This window comes from Megalopta genalis, chromosome 3 (assembly GCF_051020955.1).
Source record: "Megalopta genalis isolate 19385.01 chromosome 3, iyMegGena1_principal, whole genome shotgun sequence".
Lineage (NCBI taxonomy): Eukaryota > Metazoa > Arthropoda > Insecta > Hymenoptera > Halictidae > Megalopta > Megalopta genalis.
The window spans coordinates 16,678,340-16,706,207 of NC_135015.1; the positions used below are offsets into that span (position 1 = coordinate 16,678,340).

At 43.1% G+C, this 27,868-nt stretch overlaps 2 protein-coding genes and 1 long non-coding RNA gene across 3 annotated transcripts in view; all 3 read left to right on the forward strand.

The window, feature by feature from the left end:
- The first annotated feature begins 101 nt into the window (after positions 1-101).
- On the forward strand, positions 102-12,531 carry LOC117225029 (neuropeptides capa receptor). Its single transcript, XM_033478320.2, has 7 exons — positions 102-998; positions 1,426-1,845; positions 6,334-6,424; positions 8,075-8,274; positions 8,365-8,616; positions 9,993-10,314; positions 10,400-12,531. The coding sequence occupies exons 2-7, from the start codon at positions 1,437-1,439 to the stop codon at positions 10,590-10,592; spliced, it is 1,467 nt and encodes a 488-aa protein (XP_033334211.2). The 5' UTR covers positions 102-998; positions 1,426-1,436; the 3' UTR covers positions 10,593-12,531.
- Positions 12,532-15,778: 3,247 nt separating this feature from the next.
- On the forward strand, positions 15,779-21,865 carry LOC117225014 (uncharacterized). Its single transcript, XR_004491393.2, has 3 exons — positions 15,779-16,098; positions 16,220-16,330; positions 18,669-21,865. It is a non-coding gene; the product is annotated as an uncharacterized LOC117225014 (long non-coding RNA).
- A 3,650-nt stretch (positions 21,866-25,515) lies between these two features.
- The window catches only part of LOC117225020 (neuropeptides capa receptor), a 31,148-nt gene continuing 28,795 nt past the window's right edge, over positions 25,516-27,868 (forward strand). Inside the window, exon 1 of the mRNA XM_033478301.2 lies at positions 25,516-26,337. Coding sequence (XP_033334192.1) covers positions 26,067-26,337 — 271 coding nt within the window. The 5' untranslated portion in view covers positions 25,516-26,066. The remainder of the gene's footprint in view (positions 26,338-27,868) is intronic.

Consider the following 27,868-nt stretch of genomic DNA (forward strand, 5'->3'; position numbering starts at 1 on the left):
AAATTATCGTTGCATTGTCCCCGAGTAATCTTATCGGCTGGCACGATTTTTACTGGCCGATACGCGTTCTACCGTTTGTCAATTAATATTGTCTATCGTATTGTCTAACGCGAGCGGTACCGAGTGACATCTCGGAACCGTAAGAATCCCAAAATTGGAGCAGCGTTCTTAAACAAACCCGTATAATAATCTGTGTATCAAATACAGATTAAGTTATTTGCGTGTTATTTCCGAACAGATAAGTGTACCGTAAGAAGACAATAATCGCGTTATTCGAGTGATCTCTGTGTCTCTGGAGACAGCGTACACCATTTCTCCTCCGCCGATCTCCCCGCGCTCTCGAGGTTTCAGAGGGTGCAACCATAGTCGAGTGCAACGCGGATCCTAACGCAATTGAACGACACGTTAGACTGATTCCGTTATCAGCGCAATCAGGAGGAGGATGAGGTTGTTGTCGCCGCGGCAGGTGCCCGAGAGTATCGCCGAGAACGTTGCGTTCAGTCAGGCAGCTCGGTAGCTACCGAAAGCGCCGAATCGCGCGAATTTTCACCGGACACCTGTCTGTTTATTTTGATTTCGTTTCTGCCTCTGCAACGATCTATCCGTGCGCCAAAACATCGGGAATCACTGGATCTAAGTTCTATTCGCCGCGAAGCGCCGCGGCATCACGCGTTTTCTGGTACCGGTGCACGTGCTACCGTCAGGCCGCCGATCGTTATCTCCGGGAATTTCGTGATATTTCGACGCTATACAGTGTTCCCTCAGGCATCGATCAACTCGATAACCGGTGGCGCGTCTCTTTGTTCTTCGAATAAAGAGCCGTTCCACGCTCCGCCAGTCGACTCAAGGATGTCCTCGAAGGTCCAGACGCGAGGGAGAAGGATGAGGACTTGCGGCGGAATGGCGACCGGAAGTCGGGCGCTCTGCCTCAGCTAACGTCTCATTTTTCTTACTCCGATGAACGTCCTCGGGATGGAATAGACGGTCCAAGCGGAAACGTACGTGCATCGATAAGCTTGCTCGACGCGGGTCGATACAACTGATTGGATTGTCCAGCAGTCTAGATTCGATCGCGTTGAAACTAACGATGCAGCGACGCTAACGAATCCTAGAAGTTCCATGGGACAATCGTGTTCGCATCGACGATGCGAGATTCATACGAATGCCCTGTATTTTATGCGGTTGCTTCGTTTGCGTTGTCACCGGTGACACTTCCGGTCAATTCCCAGGCGACCGCACATTTCGAAGTACCATTTTCTAGCTCGCGAAGACCATCGTTGTCTCTGCTGAAACGCCTGTTCGAATTCGAAACGTCGGTGTCGGCGCGCTGCGTCGACGGTTTCAACCCTGATCGATGAACATAAACCGGAACGATCGGACTACCTGAGGCACTGTTTTGTCCACATGTTATGGTTCTTCTCGCAGGTGTCTCGTTTATGCATTCTAAAAATAGACCGTTGACTCCTTTGAACCCGTTTGCTATCCTGAACGATATTTACAAACACGATCGGGTGAATTACGTACTTCTTGGCGTTCACACTCTACGGGGAAACATTATTACGGAGATGTCGAACGAGGATACAAGCAATCCGTACCATTTCTGGAAGGACTGGGACCTGCAGAATGTCACGGAAGAACAGTATCTGACCAAGGTGCTGGGCACGAAGTATCTGCCGATCGAGCTGATGGTCCCGCTGACGATAGCTTACGTGCTAATTTTCATCACCGGGATTTTTGGGAACGTTGCCACGTGTACTGTCATCATGAGGAACTCTTCGATGCAGACTGCCACTAATTACTATCTGCTGAACCTCGCCGTCTCCGACCTTATTCTACTTGTGATCGGTGAGTCCGCCATTACGAAGTAGCCATAGAATCAACACCGTACGGCCCTTGAAATTATTTGCGTTAATAATCATCTCGCGATCTTCATTTATTTTTCTCTCATGTTCGAATCCGACTGATCCTGATTTATTAGCCGCGACATATTGTAAAATTGGCGAATTTTACAGTTTTACACGAGTTCTGCGACTTTTTAGCCGGACTCGTTTGAACGCAGAGGCTTGTTAAACAAAAAAAAAGAAATTGTAAAATATGGAAACAAAGATTCGTTCACAGCAGATATATTTCATTTGCGATACTAAACAGTTTTCGATCCTCGCAACGAATACCGAACACATTTCGCTCGCAACGTTCACGCGGATACGTCAGAGTTCAAACTTTGATTCGACATTTTTCTATTCTATTTTCATCGAACGTTCTAAAATGACTCGTTTTCGCGGAACATTTATCGCACGGATCGCAAAATATCGGAACGTTTTGAAGAGGTTCCTGAAAGCTGCCGTGAAAATGCTCCGAACAGCAGATATTTCCTCGTCCGAGGAACGTCCGAAGTTATTGTTTGCCGAACGAAACGTATATTACCCCGTGCTTTCACACAAACGAGCTCTCGCTTGTTTGAAAAAGGTAAACTGGAACGGCACTCTTCGATTTAAGTTTGTCCGTTCGTTCGTCCTCGAACGGCGGAGTCTGCGTCCGCCGCGAACGATGTTTCCGGTGGCGTAAGTGCGATTCGCGGCGTATTCCGAGTCCCGAAGAAAAACCGGAGCCAATGAAACCCGGCGGACACTTGATCGAGGAAAACGAGGAAAACGAGTACATTGTGCGGGCGTTCGTGCTCGTTGAACGGGCCCGAGGGGCGGGGATCGATAAGCGAATTGGCCTCTAGGTCCGTGCCCTTAAATCACTGATCGTCGTCGAGTGGTGTTTTCTTTAACGATAACATTTCAATCGGGACGGCTCCGGTATTTTTATAGTTCGATAAAAGGACAACGATAACAATATACAAGCTGTTCGAAGCAGGAAAAGGCGTGAAACGACTCATCCGCGTCGAACAACCAGTTCCTGTTCCGCTCGAAGGTATCGCGTGGGTGTTGTTCGGCGCGCAGATAAAAAAAGTACGAATTAGGTATTCCCATTACATATTACGTGCCTCTAAATTTCTTCATTGAGAATGTACATTTCGGAAACGACAAGAATTGTGCGGCGAGAGAGAGAGAGAGAGAGAGAGAGAGAGAGAGAGAGAGAGAGAGACGGAGGAGGGGTTCATGGTTATTCAAAGAGGAAGAGGTTTCAACGGGTGCGGGATGAATTATGTATTTATGGAATAGATAAAAAGGATCCGCCGGATAGAGGAGTGTCCTGGAGATCGCGTTTCTCTCTCGGCACTTCTCGGCGATAAGGGCTTTAAATTAATCGCGCCGCGGTGTGTACATTAGCGATCGTTATCTGCACGGTGGGCTGTTTGTCGATCGTCGTTGGCATTTGCGTCAATTATGCGGGACTCTCGGGGTAAAAGTGCCGCGCTCTCCCCGCGGACGAGCGAAACGGACTTTTTCATACGTAGAAAAGCGTGTACTTTCATCCGAAAGCACGCCGTGGTAAACACTATCGCTTACGTCAATGGTTCACGTTTCTTTCCATAAATATTCGAGTAGAACGTAGCAGCTCGGATCCCACGCGGAGTATACGTATTATAGTACGCCAGCTGATAAGCCTAATTTACCGAAGATTTACCGTCGATACCCGGCGCTAAATAATCGTAGACGTCGTTAAATACCGTCGATCAATACTTTGTCAGGGAAACTAACCATCAGGAAGCACGGTTTCCTATTGGCCGGCAACTCGGTCGCGTTTCAGATGCGAATAGCGGCGCGTGTTGCGACAGACGCGACACGAGATCGACAGCCTCCGCGAGCACGTTGTCAGATAAAATCGAAGCAACGGTAATTAATCGGAGCGCGAGATGACATTTTAAGCTGCGACATTTTCGTGCCGCCTTTTACGTATTCCCTGGGAAAATCTGGGAACCGTGATCGTTATCTGATGATACTTTCAAATTCCTTATCTCTAGTAGCGCGCCGTCGTTTTTTTTTTCTCTCAGCTATCAACTATACATAGACAGACGCGTCTCCGATTTGGCTACATCCGTTACGAAAATGAACACGGTTTTCATTGCCAGACGATATAGACGATCCTTATCGCGGAAAGATAGAACTCCGCGCGTTACTATCGTTCGGAGCCGCTACCAGGGTCAGGTTTAACGGTGGCACGGTTATAAATTATTCGGAGCCTTTCGTCGGGCGTCGATCGAAGTTCATGTCGCATTGCTATTTATTTACTTGCTTCTGTTGTTTATTTATTTATTTATTTATTCGTTATACGGGCAAGAACGATATACAGAGTGTCCCAAAAATGTCCCGCAATCCGGAAATGGCGGGTTCCTCGGATCATTTGAAGCAGCTTCTTCCTTTACAAAAATGTTCTCCGAGGCACCGTTAACGAGTTATTAACGAAAAACAGTGACCAATAAGAATCGAGTACGGCTGACGCGAGGCGGCCCAGCCAACCAGCGCACGATGCCCAGTTCCGCCCATTGGCTCGGTCGCCTCGCGCCAGTCGAGCTCGCCTCTCATTGGTCACTGTTTTTCGTTAATAACTCGTTAACGGTGCCTCGGAGAACATTTTTGTAAAGGAAAAAGTTGCTCCAAATGACCTGAGGAACTCACCATTTTCGGATTGCGAGACATTTTTGTGGCATCTTGTATAGGAGAACGTCTGTTCGATCGCGACGGAGAGCGAAGTTTACGGAAGAAAGATAGAAGCGTGTCATAATATTGGGTTGGCAACTAAGTAATTGCCGATTTCAGTTATAGATGTCTCTCACTCCCATTTTTATATCTGTAAATGTTATATTATAAAATTATTATTATTATTATGTTATTTTTTATTATCCGTGAATGTTAGCAACTGGACAAATAGAATGCAGCGGTCAAGGAAAAGCGACCAGAATTGGTCGATCGTAAAGGTGTCATTTTCCAGCAGGACAATGCTAGGCCGCACACGTCTTTGTCCGCTCGGCAAAAATTGACGGATATTGGTTGGGAATTGATGTTACACCCACCATATAGCCCTGATCTCGCGCCATCGGATTACCACTTATTTCGATCCCTGGACAACTCCCTTCGTGGTAAAACTTTTAATCATGATGACGCTGTAAAATCTCACTTAACTCAGTTTTTGGCCGAAAAGGATCAGACTTTCTGCGAGCGTGGAATTTTCAAGTTGTCAGAGAGATGGCAGAAGGTCATCGAACAAAATGGAAAATACATTGCAGATTAAACTTCGTTCCAAGTAAAAAAATATTTTTTATTTCATTGAACAAATCGGCGATTACTTAGTTGCCAACCCAATAAAACTGCGAAGCTGAAATAGAACAAAATAAAATGAAGAACATTAATACACGAAGTTCGGTCGTAGATTGTGGACTCGGTTACCATTCACCGGTGGCCAAGAATCGATCTAGATCGCGTAGTTCGCCAGATAAGGCGCGATCCAGCGCGACGAGTTCGATCAGAAATTCGCGATACCGATAGCGAGCATCGATCGCTATACAGCAATAAACTGTGCCCGTGTAGATGCTCGTTGCTTCTCGGGGACCATGGGCAAACGAAATGGGTCATCTGTCGGTTCCATTAATTTTGATCGTCGCCGATTCTCCGCGAGTTTTCCAGCCGCTTGTTTCGTCGTTCGCGCGTTTTATTTCGCCGACATCCGACGCAATTAGATTATGCGCTGCGAACACCTTTGTCGAGGGAAAATCGCCGCGCGAATCTCGTAATTAAATCGCGGAAACGCGCGTTTACGGGCAGCGGCGACGTTGAATAAAATTTATGCGATTTTCGCCCGGTTTCTGAGAACATCGAACGAGGAAAATAGTTTTCCCCGTTTCACCGGCCGCGTTCCGCGAACGCGCGGATTATTCCGGCTTCGGATTTCAAACCACCGTAGCTGATCGAGACCTTGCGGAGGTTTCGAGGGGCTCGGCGATCCCGTTTCCGATCGGCGGGAATCGTCGTCGGCCGATAAAATACGCGCGTCGACGCCCGCCTCCGAAAATACGCCGCCGCGCGACGTAATTTCTCGCCGGATTTCGCGGAACACGGTGACGCTCGCGTGTTCATTATCCGGCCGAGCTTAGGACAAGTCCGTCGTAAATCTGCTTCGGGGGAAAACGAGTCTTCCTCTGTGTACCGGCGGGACGAAGAAACCCGCGCCTCGGCATCGTCGGGTCGCGGGCCGCGTCCTCTCCCGCCGTCGGGTATCTTGACGTCAATCGCGCGCGCGGAAATAAATCACAGATAACGGTGCCGTTGAAAACAACCGAAGGGAAACAGTCGGGCCGCGCCGCGAAACGCCGTTCAAATGGAAGACCCGTGTCGATCGATCATAATCCGGCCGGCCGACCGTTATCGTGGCTTGTTCAACTTTCAGGATTACCGAACGAGCTCAGCGTGTGTTGGCAACAGTACCCGTGGGCGCTGGGACTCGGATTCTGCAAGATCAGGGCATACGTGTCGGAGATGTAAGAGAAATTAATCCTTGCGACGACTAGAGACGGCTTTCTTCAGCCTAGTGCTCGCGAGATCATACTGCTGTTCTTCTCTGTGTTACGCGAGCCTGAATTTCTTGGGCCGCTGCTGCAACCGATTGGGCATTTTATTATTTTTTTTATTTGTCGATCAAATCGAAAACGATACAATTGTTATTAATTATTATATTATACATATATAGCATTATTATGAGATAATAATATTATTATAATAATATGGTATTATTATATTATTGTTATAGTACTATTAGGAGGATTTTCTAAAGTTCTAAAAATGTTTTCCTCAAAAAACTAGATTAAATTAAACTAGATTGGCTTTATCACCACGTTTATTTTATCATCAAAGACTTAAATAATGAGAAAATATATAATATAGTACTATATAATATATAGTACTATAATATAGTACTATTATAATATTGTATTATTATTATTATTATTATTATAGTATTATTACGAGGATTTTCTAAAGTTCTAAAAATATTTTCCTCAAAAAACTAGATTAAATTAAACTGGATTAGCTTTATCACCACATTTATTTTATCATCAAAGACTTAAATAATGAGAAAATGAAAATCGATCTTCATTTTTTGTAGTATTATTATAATGTTATAGTACTGTTATAATATTGTATTATTATTATTATTATTATTATAGTATTATTACGAGGCTTTTCTAAAGTTCTAAAAATATTTTCCTCAAAAAACTAGATTAAATTAAACTAGATTACCTTTATCGCCACATTTATTTCATTATCAAAGACTTAAATAATGAAAAAATGAACAATTGATCTTCACCTTTTATAGAGTATTATTCTAATATTACAGTATTATATATATTATAATATCATAGTATTATTCTAATATTATAGTATTATCATAACATTACGGTATTATTATAATATTATAGCATTATCGTGAGGATTTTTTAAGGTTCTAAAAATATTTTCCTCGAAAAAGCTAGATTAAACTGACCTAGATTACCTTTATCCCCACATTTATTTTGTTATCAAAGAAACAATGATAAAATGCACAATCGATCTTCATCTATTATAACGCGCGCGATGAAATTATTGCAATTTCCGAAATAAGTTGCACAAAGGGTTGAACGATTTCAAAATAGCGTTACATCGTTTCCAACTCGCTGAGAAAATAGAATTGTAATGGGCGGCGATAGCATCGCAATGGGCGCGGACAGTTTATTCGCGTATCCACTGTTCGCGAGATAATTTCAGCAGGACTTCGTTATAAATTTTTCGTATAATTTTCTTCGAAAGCACCCGGGCAACACTTGCGACTCGAGGAAAGCGGGGGCAACGTAGCCATGGTTAAAAATGCAAACGCTACCGAAGCGTGTTCGAGACTCTTGTAACTCCATAGAAAAATGTCCGGAATGATGGAGGAGAACAGCAGCATTAAAAATGAACTATTTCTCTCTCGCGTGAACTACCGAAACATTGACGTATCGTTTTCTCTGTCTTCAAGATTGCTTACCGAAGAATCGTCTATTGCATTCGCGTGTCGCTATCGAAACGGCGAACAGAGCGTAGACGATTTTTCGCTCGCGATCTTTCCGTGCCTCGTCGCGACTTTAATGAATGAAGCGACCGGATTGATACCGTAGGTCGTCGTACGTGTCGGTGATCACCATAGTGGCGTTCTCCATGGAGAGATACTTGGCGATTTGTCATCCGCTGCACGTGTACACCATGAGCGGCCTGAAACGACCGATACGCTTTATCTTGGCCTCGTGGACGATTGCGCTGATCTGCGCGTCACCTTTTTTGTTTTACACGAAGGTCAATCTGGTCGAGTTCCCGCCAGGTTAATTATTACGTTCCGAACGATCGACGTTCTCTATTCCACGTTCGAGCAAACTCCCAGCAATTTCAAGGGAACTTTTCTCTGAACCAGGATCGGGAAACTACTCGGCCGACTCGGCGATATGCGCCATGCTGCTACCCGACATGCCGAAGTTCCCTATCTACGAGCTGAGCAGCATCATTTTCTTCTCGATACCGATGCTGGTGATCCTGCTGGTTTACACGAGAATGGGCTTGAAGATCCGGAGCAGCACGCAGGACGCTCTGAACTCCGTGGTGAACGGCGCGATCCACGGCGAGTCCAGGCAGACACAATCCCGGAAATCGGTCATCAGAATGCTGAGTAAAAAGCGCAGCTTAATTTCTTCGTTTGTTTATTTTATCCTACTATTTTAGTATGTCGTGATTTGTTTTCATCATCTATATTCCTGTCTCACGCGATTCTGTTTCCACCGGAGTCTAAGTCGTCAGCGACAATCACTGTTCGATATGAAAAATGGCTCCTCGAAATTAGGATTACGGTAAATTATCCCTAATTTTTCTTCGGTTTGCAAACAAAAATGGATAATTTTAGAAGAGGAGATACGATTATTAATTGCAAAAACGAGGCGCAAGGCTCGAATAATTGTATCTCTTCTTTCTAGATTGTCCATTTTTGATTACAAGCTGAAGGAAGATTAGGGAGAATTTACTGTATATCTGAAGACCCCTGGGAGTTTAGTGAACGACGATGCGATTTTCTGGGGAACAATCGAGTTCAAACTCGTCGATTGCAAATTACATAGTTGTAGTAGTCTTGGAGGAATTACGGAGAACGTGGACAAAGAAATGCTTGAAGAAGATGTCGAGTCTTGAGACTTTATTTACCGGAAGACTATTCATAGGCTTTTCAATAACTGAGTTGTGACTAGTTGTGAAAGCAGCTGGATCATTTTCTCGAAATAACAATTTCAAAAGAAGCTGTTACCTTCATTATTAAGCGGAATAATTCGATATATGAAATTACATCTGAACAACTGTCCAAGAAATTCTATTCTTCTTCTTCTATTATTCTATTCTATTATTTATTTATTTTATTCTATTATATTATTCATTTATTTTATTCTATTATTATCATTTTTTATTCTATTATACTATTATTCTATTATTCTATTATAGTTAGATAGATGAAATTAGATTGATATTCTATTATAGTTAGATAGATGAAATTAGATTGATATTCTATTATAGTTAGATAGATGAAATTACATCTGAACAACTGTCCAAGAAATTCTATTCTTCTTCTTCTATTATTCTATTCTATTATTTATTTATTTTATTGTATTATATTATTCATTTATTTTATTCTATTATACTATTATTCTATTATAGTTACATAGATGAAATTACATCTGAACAACTGTCCAAGAAATGTGTCTATTCTGTCTATTCTTCTTCTTCTATTATTCTCTATTCTATTAATTATTTATTTTATTCTATTATACTATTATTCTACTATTATTCTTCGATTGTAAAAGAACACAATTATATATATTGTTATATATTATTATATATATTATATATATTATTATATCTATTGTATATATTATTATATATATTATTATTTGTGTATTGTATATATTATTATATACATTATTATATATTTCATATATATTATTGCATATATACATTTATATTATATATAAATAAGACCTAACGAAATGCCCGGGGCGATTGCAGGCGCAGTGGTGATCATGTTCTTCATCTGCTGGGCCCCGTTCCACGCGCAGCGCCTGCTCTACGTGCACGGTCGGGGCTCCGACTACTATCCGGACCTGAACGAGTGGCTGTACTTCATGGGCGGTTGCCTGTACTATTTCAGCACGACGGTGAATCCAATTCTCTACAATTTGATGAGCATCAAGTTCCGTAAGGCGTTCAGAGAGACGATTTGCTGCGAAGCTAAGAGGTCGCTGACAAGAAACTGGCCCAGGGGGTCGCAGATGCGCGAAACCAGTCCCGCCGGTAAAGCCCGAGGCTCGAACTTCAAGAACTCCGTGAGGTGGTAGCTTTCCTCCTCTTACCCGATCCTGGGCATCCGGGCGTGCGTGGGAACGGCCGTGAATAATTCGGCGATTTTTGCGCAGGTACACCATCATCCAGGCGAAAGAAATGTTCCGATTCACGGCGAGCCGGGAGAGCGTTGCCAGAGACGGTGGCACGAACGAGATCCTTCTCGAGCGAACACACACCGTAGCTCGGGAACAGGCGAGCAACAAGAGCGACGCGTCCAAGAAGACCGCGGAGGAGTCCATGTCGACCGCGAGCAGCAATCTATGATACGCGGCAATCCTCCCTGGGGGAACTGTAACTAGAACTGTATCGCCGAATCGAAACTTTGTAAATACTAACTGTAAATTAACCGATCACGGTCTACAGAAGTTGGACGAAACAATGGGAACATCTAGCGGGAACATCTGTTTGCACTGCGCCTTTGGCAGTGAATAGATCTTGAGTTCTCTCAGGGATAGAATCACATCGGTTCGTAACAGCGTTCCATAGCTTTGCAGGCTCTTGCGAACGATAACTTTATTCTAAGTCTATTTTCTTATAAGTCTATTTTATTTTGCAACGAGGAGAACTTGTCTAGTGCCTCTGTGAAACAAGATTAAGCATTGAAGAGAGCTAAGCTTAGAAATGATAATTTTTCTGCGGTCATAGGGATCGATTGTGTGTTTCAAAAGGTTAATATGCAGGGAGTCCCAGAATTATGTTGCTTCCGGGAAATGGGAGATTCCTGAGATTATTTGAAGTAACTTTTTCCTTTGCGAAAATGCAATCCGCGGCTTCGTTTACGAGCTATTAACGAAAAACGGCGACCAATGAGAGGCGAGCTCGGCTGGCGCAAGGCTAGTTCCGCCGATTGGCTCGACCGCCCTGTGGCGGCAGACCTCGCCTCTCATTGGTCAGTGTTTTTCGTTAATAACTCGTGAACGAAGCCGCGGATTGCATTTTCGCTGAGGAAAAAGTTACTTCAAACGACCTGAGGAATCTCCCCTTTCCAGGTGTTAACATAATTATAGGATACCCTGTATTAACTGTTTGAGTGTATAACGAGTCCTAAAAGCAACGAACGCGTTATAAGGATAAAAAGTATTTATTTAGAGCTCCAGCTATTTTTGTTGTAATGTGCGTTTGGATTCAGAAAATTCAGTCACTAACTCTGGAGAAATCTTTATGTAATAATATCAGCGACTCTAAATTAGAAATTGTCAAACCGGCCATCTCGACCGGTAGGTTTAACGTTAACATAATTATTGGCATGCATCCATTCACAGTTCCGAACAAATGTTATTATCGCATAAGTTCAGAAAGCATCGCAGCGTATTGTAAACCTTAAAGATCGTTTATAAGAGGTGTTCTCATTGTTCCGTCCAACCCCCGCTCGCGAATTTTTTTCACGGTCCGGAACTGCTTCGCGATTCGCTGTAAATACTAGACGTAAATGAAACGATTGTTATTTATTCTCTGACGATTAGTCGCACGGCTGAGCCGATTTTCGTTCGCGAGGCCGATTTTTATTCGATTCGACGTCGTCGCATCGCACAGAATGTATCGCGTGTTTAATAAAAGTGCCGACGACGCAGTTAATTAGTCGCCGCGGGGTCCCTCCTGTTCATTTGTTTCCGTTCCGTCGGTTTGTTACGCGCCGCGTGTTGCCATCTACGCGAGCCTTTATGGCATAATATGCATCGCGTTAAGAAAATTGCGTCCGCCGCTCGATTACAAGCGACCTTTCATCGCCGCTCGGCTCGTCGAAAAAAAAAAGAGCAGCGAAATTAACCGTCCGAGATTAAAAAACTGTGACGCACCGTTTTCGCCGACCGCGTCGGCCGTTTTCGGGAACGCGGCGTTATGTCAAGGGTGCATCCCTGTTGGATGGAAACTAGGCGAAGTCACGGGGGCTGAGACGATACGGTGTGTCGGCGATGTTTTGCGAGACGGTGGAAATGAAATTGCGCCGCTAAGGAGGGAGATTAAGTGTTTTGCGGGCAAGTGACACTCGCGGGCCAGCTTTCACAGGGAGAAAGATTTCTTCGAGCTACTCAAATGTGTTGCCACTTTTCCCTGTGCTAGGTTAAATGACTCGATCGATGAACGTTTTTAACACTGTTTAACACTTTAACAATTGTTACTTTTTTTTAAACATATTTTTTAAGGCACTCTTAGACACGTTGATTGTTTTACTTGAAATAAACTTGCGAGAATTTGTCGGAAACCTGATGTTTAAAATCTTTTTAGATCCTGGGTCCACGTGGACCCGAGCCTCGTTATCCAATTATTAATCTGCCTAATATGTTAAGAAGTTTAATCATTCTCATTTCAGTAGAAATTCCGTGAGAAATTATTAAACGATATTTAAACAGCGTATCGTAAAAGCGTCGTGTCTCGAGAAAGAACTTAACAACTTAACTTAACAATTAATTGAAAACCCGAGAAACCCGAAAATTATTAGATCGTGCGACGTTGATTAGCGAACGAAACTGTCGTCACAGTCGAAGCATCGATTAACAATATGTATCTCGATGCTCGATCTTTCACCGCGAAGTCACCGGCCGTTAGATAAATCGTTAAGCATTCCCGACGACGTAAAGAAATGTCCGCGTACCGCGTGGCCCTATTTCCCCGGGGGAAAAAAGTGAACTACCCGCCGCGAGAGACAGGAATACACGGGCGTCAACGTAATTTCATATCGCATATTTATCGGCGCCGAATCGGCCCGGGAATAGATACAGGGTGTCCCAAAAATGTCTCGCAATCTGAAAGTAGAGGATTCCTGTGGTCATTTAAAACAACTTTTTCCTTAGCGAAAATGCAATCCGCGGCTTCGTTTACGAGTTATTAACGAAAAACAGTGACCAATCAGAGGCGAGATCATTTGGCGCGTGACGGCCGAGCCAATGAGCGGAACCGGGCTCCGTGCACTCGTTGGCTGGGCCGCCGCGCGCCAGCCGAGCTCGCCTCTTATTGGTCAGTGTTTTTCGTTAATAACTCGTAAACGAAGCCTCGGAGAAGATTTTCGCAAAGGAAAAAGTTGCTTCGAATGACCTCGGGAGCCTTCCATTTCCGGATTGCGAGACATTTTCGAGACACCCTGTACGTATAAGACCGCGGATAAATATGCGACGTCGCGAACGCGAGAGGAATATAATTCTTGGCCCGGATTCGCGGATAAATAATTCGGTGTAGCAACTTCCGGCTACTCCCACTTCTCGGGGCCTCGTTTTCATCCCCGTTCCTTCTTTCCAGATCGGGATCTCTGCTTGTGAGATCACGCGCGGTTCGTCAAGGCACGCTTGAAAAATTCATCGAGCTGTCGGCCCGCGAACCGTACGGCCGCTTTATCGCGCGACCAGCACGAAATTATTAAAAGCGAGGAGCGGATGATTAAATTGGCGACGGAAACAGCGAGCTGCGTTCTCCGCGACTGCCTCGCGCGACTACCAATTTCTCCTCTCCTTTCTCTTCTTTCAACGTGGACACTTTTCATCGAGCACTGCAATTGCTTCCCGTCGAGTTTCCCCGTTTCGATTGATGAAGGATTTCGAACTTCTTAATGAGCTTACTTCGTGGAAAGATGATAGAATCGGGTCGCCGACAATACCGGAAGTTTGTCGACGTCTTAGCCGTCCGCTTGGCAACGATGGAACTTCGTTGCCGGGCCGGCGTTCGCAATCTTCGACATTCGAGCCACGAAATCTGCCAGCCTCGTGTATCAAGGGGATCAGATGTGTGTACAATTATGTCTCCCTAATTGTCACTCAAATTGTGCAGAGAAATAGATAATTTGGGAAGAGGAGATACGATTGTTCGAGACTTGCGGCTCGTTTTTATGATTGTTGACAATCGGCAACTATAAAAGCTGACTGCGAGGCTCCTAGAGACGTATCTCCTCTTCCGAAATTGTCCATTTTTGTGCACAATCTGAGCGTCAGTAAGGGAGACATTACTGTACACTTTTTGTACAATTTGTAGAATTTTTAACCGCCTAGATTCACGCGAATCAGACTGCAGCCTTTACCGCTAATTAAATTGTTAGCTGCTCCGAGTCGATCTTAGTAGCAGAGACAAGCACCGAACCGGTCAGAATAACTCGCTTCACGTTTTCTTCTTTTATTATCCCTGACAGTATAAAAATATTTTTGTCAGTAACAAGCTTCTCTGTGTGTGTGTTCAAGCAAATATTATAATAAAAATCGTAGGAAGTTTAAATATATCCAATCTTGACATTGCTACGACACAATGTATATTAGTCACATTTTTAAGGTTCGGTAAATCCAGCGTTAACGCGTGCAAGCTTATACAGGGTGTCCCAAAAATGTCTCGCAATCCGAAAGTGGCGGGTTCCTCGGGACATTCGAAGCAACTTTTTCCTTTACAAAAGTTTTCTCCGAGGCACCGTTAACGAGTTATTAACGAAAAACAGTGACCAATGAGAGGCGAGCTCGGCTGGCGCGAGGCGACCGAGCCAATGAGCGGAACTGGGCTTCGCGCGCCGGTTGGCCGGGCCGCCTCGCGTCAGCCGTACTCGATTCTTATTGGTCACTGTATTTCGTTAATAACTCGTTAACGGTGCCTCGGAGAACATTTTTATAAAGGAAGAAGTTACTTCAAATGATCCGAGGAACCCGTCATTTCCGGATTGCGAGACATTTTTGGGACACCCTGTATTTATAAAAATATTATAAAAATCTGCCGATTCGAATGGAGGCATTCTAAATTATTCGAATCACTCGCAAACGTTCGCAGCGATGAAAAATCAATTTTCGGACGAAATTGAACGATAAACGTGGCTAATTGCAACGACGGGAAGACACCGACGTAGACAGAGATCGCGCGGGGCTGCATCGCAACGTCGCGTTAAAGTCATTGCGCTAGACTCCGCGGCTCCGATAAAGGATTATTACGGTCCGCGTTTTCGACTGCCTTCGCGCGTAATTCATTTATCCCGTTCGCCGAAGTTCTCCGTTGCAGTTAATGATGAAACTTCGTCCCCGTCGGATCGGATCGGCACTCCGTCGAGCCGCGGAATAGAATCGGCTCGGATATTGATGGATCAAGAATTTCGACGCGCACGTTTCTTTCACTTCCTCGTTCGTCGAGTTTCTCGTTCGCGCCGACTAATAATGTATATAAAGTCGGCGTCCGACGTTATTCCGCTTCTGACGAATTAACGCGCGCCGAAAAATGAATTACTGAAAAATGGGCCGGCCGCCCGCGTGGACCGGTTATAATGAACATAAAGTTCGCGTGCTTCGGGTCTATTCCGCTCGTTTTTTTTCTACAAATTTACATTTTAACCGAGTCGGCGATTTAAAATGCCGCGAGAAATTCTGTTTCTCTTATTAAACGTTCCGCGAGAACTGGGACGCGGCGTGTTCTCCGCGAAGATGTTCATTTGATCGTTTTCTACGGGCACGGCGGTAATTTTTGTATCGAACAAACGAACGCGAGAGTGAGAGAGAGAGAGAGAGAGAGAGAGAGGAGGAGAGGGAGAGAGAGGCGGCAGTTTCGAGGCGTCGGAATGCATGATGTAACCTAAATTAACCCGTACTGTTAATACATCCGCCAGCAATATATTACGCACACATGCACCCGAGAATGTTAGGAAAACTATCCGAGACATGCGAGAATGCCAGTACTCCTCCTGGAATCCCTAATTTGTTCCGCAGTAACGATTACCATCGTCGCGATCCAGACTCTCCGCTGGATCTACCGATGCGTTCTTCTCGTCGCTCTTCAAACAGTTTTCCGACAATTAACCGGGCAGAAGGCTCTGCAATGGGTAATATCGTTGCCTCGCGCAAACATTGACGCTCCCAGATTCGTCGGTGTCCCCCCTTCGCCCATTCCCCCTGTCGCAGCTCCCGCGGTTTCTATTGATTTTTCCTCATTTCCTTTTTCAGACCGAACATTTTCTAATCCACTGCTTATCGCCTAAAAGCTTCCCCGTAGACTGAATAAGGACAAAAACGAAGAAACGTAACGCTATTATGCTCGGTCGGAAGACGTCGAAGGTAAAATACGGGCGCACGTTAAAGCTCCGGGAAAGTTTCCGTTTTTGTCCGCGTTCACGCGCGTTGGTTAGAAAGATCGGTGCGCCCTTCGGTCTTGGATCCTCGATCGCAGGATCTACGAGTTCGTGGCTGAAACGATCCGAGCAAAGATACGCGGATCCTCGTGCACACGGTGACGCTGTCTTTTTTTATTTCAGTCGAAACTTTTTCGTTTTGTTACGCTAACTCTTCGATTTGAGCAGCGTCGATATGGACGCGATAATTAACACGTTCCGTGCCGAGCTTTTTTTACTCGAATCTTCACACTTTGATATTTTACTAAAACTTGATGTATTACGTGCAATTATTAATTCTCGTACACATAACAACGTAACAAAAACTTATCAACGCCCATTCTTGCGGTGGAAATTGATTCTTCGGTTCTAAATTTCTTGTAAACAATTTGTTCAGTTCACTAAGTAAACATACAAGCGTGTACCATCGATGGTACACGTGGCACGGAACGTGTTAAGCCGTTTATTTTGAAAGTGGCATAAGTCATTTTGTTCCTAAGTCGATATATTTAAGGGTTTGCGTTTGAACACGTTTAAAAATATGGATGCTAACTTTCGAGAAGATTTACTTGTATTTGTTATCTCAGGATACTGATATTTTTCTCAGTATAAATAATTTCGTATAAACATTAAAAAATCACCACTTTTCATTACGTGACTTATGCCACTTTAAAAATAAACGGCTCAATTTTGCTTTTGATCCTTCAGAAGAGATCGGGATTATTTTATTGGAACAATTATCGCTGATCAAAAATGTATTTGTCGCTTGAAAATGTACAGTGGCTCGCAAAGGTGTTCGTAGAGCTTTTGAGACGAAATAATCATTTTAAAACTGAACTAAATGATTTGAATTTCTTTTCTTAGATGATAGAGGTACTAGTCTATTAGACGATGACTGAAATGCTCTGTTTTTTAAATTTTGTTATTACCTGGAATGACAACAAAATAGAAATAAAGATATTTATAATAATATTATATATAAAATAATGTAAAATAATATAAATGTAAATCAAAAAATTTTTCAATTCATTTAGTCCAGTTTTGAAAAAGTTATTGCGTTTTAAAAGTTGTACGAACACTTTTGTGTGCCACTGTATTTTATGCACGTCGCTCTTGAAATTCATGGCCCGCGAATTTTACGCATTTATGCCAAAAGTGGTTAGAACTGAAGACAGTGAAAAGAACGAAAGAACCTAGGAAAAGAAGCTAAGCTATTAATTTCACTCTAATAACGTTGTTAAAGAAAGAAAATTAAGCTTGGCTCATTTGTCTTGCAATCGATCCAGACATTTTTTATTCTGCATAAAGATCCGCAGTCTATGTATGACACAGTATCCAAGGAGGCCGCGAGTTTCCTTTGCTGAATCGCTTCAATGATTCACAAAAGAGGTATAGTGAATTCTCCTTAATTGACGCTGAATTTGTTGACGATTTGGGAAAAGGAGATACGATTATTATATTATTTTATATATATTTTTTATATTTACGTATATTACTTTATATTTTAATATAATTATATTATATTAGATATTATATTATTATTATTATTATTATTATTATTATTATTAATAATATTAATATTATTATATTATTATATATATATATATATATATATATAGAGAGAGAGAGAGAGACAGATAATATATATATATTATAATAAATATATTTATGTTTATGTTATATATTATATATAATATGTAATAATAATAATAACATATATATAATATATATAATATATTTATATATATATTAATATAGTCAACAATTATTTCCAAGATGTATTTCCAAGATGAGCAGAATTTACAATCATGCAGAATTTACAATACGTCGTGTTCGACGAAACATTTAAAAAAACGGAGACAACCGCGAAAAAAGCCGGCGCTCTTAAAATCGCCGTTTCGCGTCAGCCGACTGAAATGTCGCAGCCTCGACGAATGCAAATCCGATTCAAATCCCGCCAACTATTCGCAGGCTGATTATCAGCCGTGTTCATTAAGCCCATTGTGCAAAGTCTCGGTTTCGTTTCTCGGCGGCGCTACGGTGTTCTCGTTACATTAACTCGATACAGAACGAAAACATTCACCGCGTCGGTAGTTCCATTAAATCAACTTGGCTGGCTCGTTTTCGTCACGAACTCCGCGCACCGCCCCGTCCCGGTTTCCTCCGCGCGAATACACGACGCCTGTGTGTGATAATAGATCAAACTTTCGGAATTGAAATTCCAACGGCGGCGGCGGCGCCAGCCAGCACAACGGAAGTACCGGAACTATAAAAATACTTTTCAGTTCTTTCTCTACGTTTTCACACTTGGCACGCTGATATTGCTGCTGGACTCGTACGCGAGGCTCGCGGAGGACGCGGATGCCAGGTGCGACGAGGATCGTCCGCTCTGCCGGTTCCATCAGACCCATTTGCCCAGGCAGGCGATGGAGTACGCTCTGTACACGCACGGCGAGATCACCGAGTACCTCTTCCGACGGCCCAGAGAGTACGCGGTTCGATTTCGGATCGAGAAGCCGTCCGGAATTAACGATTTGAAGAAGATCGTGACCGAGTGACCGCCTCGGCGATCGACGAGCTTCGGCCGTTGATCAAGAGGAATGTCGAATTAGGACGTCGAGACGAAGGAGATCGAGTACGAGATGCAAAGTGTTCATTATGGTCACCTGGATGTTTACGACATAGAAGTACAGTAATGTCTCCCTTACTGACGCTCAGATTGTCCACTAAAGTGGATAAGAGGAGATACGATTACTCGAGCCTTACGGCTCGTTTTTATAATCGTGGGCAATTTGTAACAATAAAAATGAACCGCAAGGCTCGAATAATCGTATCTCCTCTTCCCAAATTGTCCATTTTTGTGCGCGATCTGGGCGTCAATTGGAGAGCATTACTGCAGTTACGTCTTAAGAAGGTTTCTGACACTGTTTCGACGACGCTTTTGCCGAAGCAGCGCCGCAAAATTGAGTCAACGGGCCTGCTACGAGTCGCTCAAGATTCTATATATAGTTTAAATTGATTTGAAATGAGTTTGAATTCAACCTGCGTCCGATCCGACCGCCGGGAATTAATCTTAATTAGATATGAAACAGAATGAAGACTTAATCCGGAATTAACTGGTCCAAAGGATCTAAGTAACCATTGGATCCTAACTGGTCCGATTCGATCCGATTCGGACAGTGAACGCCAGCTAATCCGGGAATTAGACGATCTAATTACAGTTCTTCATCTGCAACGTCGCTTAATTGGTACGACGCGAACCTAATTCGAGCCTTGGTACGGGCCGATGGACTGATCTAATGCACCGATTTCGTTTAAAAATGGTGAAAATTGATTTACCTGAAATTCTGACAATGCACGGTCACAATTTTTCCTCCGTAATGTCGTTCGATTCAAAAACAGGCTTCATTTTTGGCGACGCGATGTTTAAATATAATCGCTACGTGTCGGTTTGGGATATAAAAGGGACTTCGAGAACAGTGGAAGTCGTTCTCCAATTGGACGAAGATTTGGTAGAGATGGAACGTTGACAGAGAACCGCGACGATAAGGAGGGAAATCGTTCTCTGGAGGCCAGAGAGCAATTTTAATGACAGTGAGAAGTTGAAGGACAGTGGACGCTATTTCACTTTTGGTCCAATCGGTCAACGATTTGTTTGAGATGGAAACTTGACGAAGAACCGCGACGATAAGGAGGGAAATCGTTCTCTGGAGTCCAGAGAGCAATTTTAATGACAGTGGGAAGTTGAAGGACAGTGGACGCTATTTCACTTTTGGTCCAATCGGTCAACGATTTGTTTGAGATGGAAACTTGACGAAGAGCCGCGACGATAAGGAGGGAAATCATTCTCTGGAGGCCAGAGAGCAATTTTAATGACAGTGAGAAGTTGAAGGACAGTGGACGCTATTTCACTTTTGGTCCAATCAGTCAACGATTTGTTTGAGATGGAAACTTGAGAGAGAACCGCGACGATAAGGAGGAAAACCGCTCTCCGGACTCGTGAGATCAATTTTAATGACAGTGAGAAGTTGAAGGACAGTGGACGCTATTTCACCGTTGTTCCAATTGGTCGATGATTTGGTAGAGATGGAACCTTGACAAAGAACCGCGACGATAAGGAGAGGAATCCGTTTTCCAGACGCAAACGAACAGTTCAGAACACAGTGGGAAATTAAAGAGCAGTCACTCTAGCTTCGCTCTAATTTCTGGACGACTTCGCAGAGATGGAACCTTGACAGAGAACCGCGACGATAAGGAGAGAAATCCGTTTTCCAGACGCAAACGAACAGTTCAGAACACAGTGGAAAGTTAAAGAGCAGTCACTCTAGCTTCGCTCTAATTTCTGGACGACTTCGCAGAGATGGAACCTTGTTAAAGAACCGCGACGATAAGGAGAGAAATCCGTTTTCCAGACGCAAACGAACAGTTCAGAACACAGTGGGAAGTTAAAGAGCAGTCACTCTAGCTTTGCTCTAATTTCTGAACGACTTCGCAGAAATGGAACCTTGACAGAGAACCGCGACGATAAGGAGAGAAATCCGTTTTCCAGACGCAAACGAACAGTTCAGAACACAGTGGGAAATTAAAGAGCAGTCACTTCGCTCTAATTGCCGGACGACTTCGCAGAGATGGAATCTTGGCAGAGAACCGCGACGTTAACGAGGGAAAGTCGTTTTTCCGAGAGTTTGGAGTTCCAGATCGATTTCCCAGCGGCGCCATCCGAAAGCAGACTCGACCGTGTGTCACCAGGTGAGCCGCGGGGATGAGCGATCGCAGGAACGCTCGGAATGCAGCCCTCGTCTGAGGAATTCTTTCGAAACGAGAGGATTATGCAAACGCATGCAAATCGCGGCTGGAGATGAATGGGCGGAGACAATGGATGGTACACGATCCGTGATTACGCGGCACAATGGTAGTTCTTGATTAAAAGGAGGGCCGCGCACGTCTCCGGAAGCTGCTCGCGGTTTCCGGAGACATTGAAGAGGACCGATGAATCGATGTCTTCGTCTCAACCCTTTGACGCCGCGTTCGACGCCTGTAACTGCGACCGCGATGGTTTCCGGAAGATCGAAAAGTGTTCGAACGAAATCCGGTCGCCGAAAAGTGTTCGAAGAAAATTCGGTCACTGAGAAGTTCGTTCGCCTGTTTCAACGCCGAACCCATCAAAATCATTCATATAAAAATTGTCGATATTGCGTAGATTTAACACTAAACCTATCGAGCACTAAAAGCGACGAATTTCTGTTGCTCTGTAAGAACGATAAAACCGAATCTATATTTAGACTACCCATCATTTTTATTACAACGAATGCTCGGACCGTGAAATTCATTTAATAATTTCCTATGAAAAAGACTCTCTGTAATTTCAGCAATTTTAAAATACAAAATGTAAAACCGGTCATTCTGACCGGCTCGGTAGGTTTAGTGTTAACCACGTCGTTCCTTGTACAAGATTGAAATAAACACGGTATTGTTATTCCAACGGTGCAACACGTGTCGTTCGATTTTAGCGTTCCGCCAGGTCTGCTATCAAATTTTGCGTTTGCTGCACCGTCGGGCCCTAATGGATCGGAACTGATGACTATGGCTCCCGGATCACGTATACCTTGTCCAAGAGCTAATAAACAGGCGGAATTATTAATCGGGGCATCGGCGTATCGCGTAACAATTCCCGACGCTTTCAAGCAACGCCCGGGAGATCTCGCGATGGCTCTAAATAAGTTGCAACAGAGGATCCGACGTTCCCGGCGCATCTCGTGGTTATTATCTTTCAAATTCCTGGCGAGCCTAATTGCCAGTCATCGCGCGATCCAGCGCCGCTCTCGCTTCGCCGGCAGTCGATATTTTAGTAACGATTATCCCGTCGCTTAACGATATCACGACGCGACTGCCGGGGCCGACCATTAATTGAATTCACATTTAAAGAGACAACGCGCTCGTTCCGCCGTGCCGGGAATCGTTTTTCGACGGCGAAGTGCCCGCGCAATGAGCGACCATTCGAATCCGCTGTTCCCTCCGTCTCTTTGATGTTTTTCCGATACCGCAAGCTCGCGGAATTTCGATAAAAATATGTAATACAGCGGAGGACAGTCGCGGGGGGTGCAGGAGTGGCCGCTGTTAACATTTCCGCGGAAACGCAACGGCAACGGTCCAACCGCCATATATGTATGTAGCCCGCGGTTTTGACGTGGAACGATCGAACCAATAAACCTTCGGTCCGGCTCGATTGCATCGCGACCGCTGGTTTAAAATAAAAGGGAAGAGGACCCGGAGGGTTTCGATCGCAGCCGATTCACCCTTTAACGCCGGCACATGTTATCAGAGAACCAGCCGGATAGTCGCCGAAAGCGTGAATTCCCGTTTAAGAACAACGAGATATCGTCCATCGCTGCGAGAACTCCGGCCGAATAAATTTGAGGAGCCTCGGCTGACTGGTTTATTGATTGCTCGATTTAATTAACCGCGCCCTTCGCGGGCCCGCGTTCTCCAAAGTATTCCGCTTCCATTAAAAGTGTAATAAAGTGCTGCTGAGAACCGGGGTATCCTTGCATTTTCAATTCTCGCTGCTCGCGTTTATTTGAGCGAGCCCGACGGGTACAGATAGCTGCGGGAAATGAGAATGAAATCGTACAGGACTTACGAGATTAAGTTCGAAGGAGCTCGCACGAAGTTCTCGCGGCTGACGTACTCGAATAGTATCGAAATATACCGTGTTTTAATGCGCGATATTATGCGATGCGATAAGTCGGTTGCGATATTTTTCTCGGGGATCTGCGAACTCGCGAACAACAATGAATTTTATTCGATCTTCTAGGGGATCGTTTACGACGAAAACGTTCTGATCGGCATCGCTGTGAATAAGATTATAGAGCGGATAGTTAAAAATCATCGAGATCATATTAAACAGAATGATTGAACAGAATGCGAAGAACATGAAAAGCATTTCGAGAGTATGTAGACTTCGATGAAAACTGCAAAGTTGTGACAGAGAAATTCTTGGATTACAAAGGTTGGTAAAACCATAAAATACTATTTTAGATTCTACCAATGAAATGAATAAAAAATTCATGTGTTCTCGTTATTCATGAGTTTATTCGCTGCGAATAAAATTATAGAGCGGACAGTTAAAAATCATCGAGATCATATTAAACAGAATTATTGAACAGAATGCGAAGAACATGAAAAGCATTTCGAGAGTATGTAGACTTCGATGAAAACTGCAAAGTTGTGACAGAGAAATTCTTGGATTGCAAAGGTTGGTAAAACCATAAAATACTATTTTAGATTCTACCAATGAAATGAATAAAAAATTCATGTGTTCTCGTTATTGATGAGTTTATTCGCTGCGAATAAAATTATAGAGCGGATAGTTAAAAATCATCGAGATCATATTAAACAGGATTATTGAACAGAATGCGAAGAACATGAAAAGCATTTCGAGAGTATGTAGACATCGATGAAAACTGCAAAGTTGTGACAGAGAAATTCTTGGATTACAAAGGTTTGGTAAAACCATAAAATACTATTTTAGATTCTACCAATGAAATGAATAAAAAATTCATGTGTTCTCGTTATTCATGAGTTTATTCGCTGCGAATAAAATTATAGAGCGGATAGTTAAAAATCATCGAGATCATATTAAACAGAATTATTGAACAGAATGCGAAGAACATGAAAAGCATTTCAAAAGTATGTAGACTTCGATGAAAACTGCAAAGTTGTGACTGAGAAATTCGTGGATTACAAAGGCTGGTAGAACCATGAAATGCTATTTTAGATTCTATCAATGAAATGAATAAAAAATTCATGTGTTCATGAATTTATTCACGAGTTTATTCTAGCATTTAAAATGTTGCCATTATTTGTGCAACGAATGGTTAAAATTCGCATAGATCCACTCCGGTTCGTTCTTTTCAAGTTTAAATAGGATTTGTAGAACACGGAAAGTGTTTCAAGAACATGCATATATGCCCGGGCTCGAAAAAGCAGCACAGATTCGTAATAGAGAAACTCTCGCGTTGCAAAGGGCTGGCGGAACAATCGAGTCCCCGCGTTAAATTCTGACGATAAAATAAAGCAATAGTACCAAGTTTCACGTTATCACAAACTTTATTAACCACAGCAGATGGTTAAAATTCACGGAAATCCTCTGCGACACTCTTTCCAGGTTCGAGTAGAATACGTGGAAAGTGGATATTGTTTCAACGATATAACACGATTGGATCCGAAAAAGCTGCAAAATTGGAACAGTGCAATTTTCGGGCGACGCACAATGGTCGGTTTCCATACAAAAAGCGGTAAAAAGTCAGTTTTAAAAAATATCTCTATAATGGATAATTTATTCACTAATAGTCTATCACAAACATGTGGCTTATTATTTACTATGATCTTTTTTACAATTTGTCACAGTAGCCCGTCTCCAAATCATCCTAAATTAATATCATCGTTTATAATTATTTCGTTCTTCGAAAATAAATAATTTTTACAGAATTTAATGCACTTAGTATGTACTTAAATTATGTCACAGGACACTTTTTATCTCTCACATTTGTTGAGTTACGTTCGATCGAACACGTTGAATTTTTATTTCATTTTTTAATTATGTGGAGTTCGGTGTTCGTTTTGATCGCATTTCGAAGAGCGACGCCTTACGTTAATAACAAAATAAAAACTGCCTGCTATTAGCTGCTATTAGAAAAATCATCTGACAATAATACCAAATCCCAATACATATACCAGTGTAATATATAAAATGAAAAAAAAAGCAAGACTTAAATATATAATTTCACAGTTATCATACGCTTTCTTGTCCACTTTTTCTACGAAAACCGAGCACCGTGCAACGTCAACTAGAACAATCAGCTGTCAGATTCTACGAACAAAATGACCACAAAATCTCGGATCCCACTTTCAACATTACGTACAAACACTTCCGGTGTTCCGACACAGACCGAAGATCTCAATCGCGGCACATCCAGTTCAATTCGTCCAAATTCGAAGATCCGGCTCGCCTTTCGTCGATGCCCGTTCCGTCTCGCGGTGGTCGAGACTTCGTGAATCGGTGCGGTCGTATTTAAAGGAAGACCCATTCCGCGAGCGTCCGGGTCGCTTCCCAGCCGAGGCTTTCAAACGGAATTGTTCCGCGGGCTCGACATTATTGGTCGAGTGGAGCGGGCTAGGGGGTTGAAGCCGAGGGATGGATGCGTAGTGGATGGGCGCGCGGCGCGAAGAAGGTGAAAAGCAGCAAGGTTCGGGACGACGTCACTTGTCTACGGTTTGCCAAGCGGTCCGGGGGCTTTCGAGTGCGGTCCACGGAGCTCCGATCCTCGGTCCCTGGCCCTCCGTTATCGGGCCCCGCGCGACGTAAAAAAGTTCGACACGTCCGCTCCCCGATAAACTCGATCACACTTTACCGCGGCACTTCCGCGCCGCGAAACATGAGGAGGCACCCGGCCGCGCCGAAACACGTGACAATTTCTCACGATCCCGGAACCAGCCACCCGCCTCCCTTCGAATGATTTCGCCGGTCGGGCCCGGAGGAGGAGGAACGTTATCGGGAAACATGACCGCCACCACCGTGAAGGAGTACTCGTGCGTGACTTAGAAGGGTGGCCAGTGGCGCGGCGGCGACGGCGGAGTGGATCCGATTTCCGATCGGGCAGGGCGACAGAGATCCGCGAACGATGAACGTTACCGATCAGCCGTCCTACACGAATATCACCGACTACGAGCTGCTGAACGAGACCGAGTACCTTGGGGAGGTTCTGGGCGACAAGTATCTGTCCTGGAGGCTACTGCTGCCTGCCACCATAGTGTACGTCGTGATCCTGACGGCCGGGGTCGTCGGCAACCTGGCCACATGCATCGTCATCTACAGGCAGCCGCACATGCAGACGCCGACCAACTATTACTTGTTCAACCTGGCGCTGTCCGATCTGTTGCTTTTATTGTGCGGTAAGTACACGTGCTCACGGCTCTCTGCGTTTTAATTAACCGGACGGGGGTTGGCTTAACGAGCCCCCGCTGTCCCGCACGGCCGCTGCCGGTGACACTTCGGACAGTGCTGGGAATTTATTTTTATTCGTAATGAGCGCGGGCGGAATTAGTTACGGCTCGCAAAAGCTCGTTAGCAAAGTATAATAATAAGAGGGATTCGTTTTATTGGGATTCGTTGGACGAGCAAGAGGGGTGGTTTCCGTTCAAGCTTTGACTGTCTTTGATGGTCGTATCTGGTCGTATTTGGGTGACACAATAGTTCTTTTTTGGTCGATCTTGAAAATGAATTTTTGGTATAGTCTGTTAGATCGGTTTGTTGTGATTGGTTTGCACCTATGAGAGTTTTAAGGGTGTTCCGGAAGTCTTTTCTGTGATGGAATCTTGCTTTCTTTATGTTTTTGCAATGTGAAATAATTTGTCCTAATTTTGTGTGATTCAGGTAGACACCGAATATAGAATATAATTATATATTATTATATTCTTACTAATATAATATATAAATATAAAATATATCATCAAAATCTTATCGTCAGTTCAGCAAATACTAATTATATTATTAAATATTATTCTTTTAATTAGAATATTATTATATTTTATAAATATATAGAAATATATATTGATATTTATTTATTATATATTTCTATATATTTATAGAATATAATAATACTCTAATTAAAAGAATAATATTTAATAATATGTATACTACATATACATATTTATATTGTATTTATTATATATTTATACTATAAATATATATTTCTATATATTTATAGAATATAATAATATTCTAATTAAAAGAATAATATTTAATAACATGTATACATATACATATACATATTTATATTGTATTTATTATATATTTATACTATAAATACATATTTCTATATATTTATAGAATACAATAATATTCTAATTAAAAGAATAATATTTAATAATATAATTAGTGTTTGCTGATCTGACAATAAGACTTTGATGACAAGTATAGAACGAGTAGTTTTAGGATCTCACAAGGAGGATCTCTCTTCAAAATATGTAACGAAATTAACCCCATGCCGTACCATTTTCTTCCCAGCTATGAAGGCTAGAAGTTTTTCGATTATAATAATTTCTTACAAGAAGAAGAAAATTTGTATTCATCGTGTGTCTACGTTTCCTTGAATACTGAAATATTGAGGAGTAAAGAAGAGCATTTTATAGCAACTTAAACGAACGGAATAACGTTCATACTTAACAGGTTCTTACTAGAAATTTCCATTACGAATTAGACTCGTTGAACTAAGAGGCAAGGGGTTAAGAAAAATTAAATTTTCCCTCGCGCCTAGCTTGTTGAGTAAAGGTTGATCTATCGTCGTACCATTGAGTTAGGGGTTTCTAGGTAAAAAGTTGTGTTAGGAAGAAATATAATATGGTTAATTATAACATGGTCGGCGTAATTAATTTTCTATGCCGGGAACGTGTCAATAATTGACTGCATCTTAGTTGGTGGAAC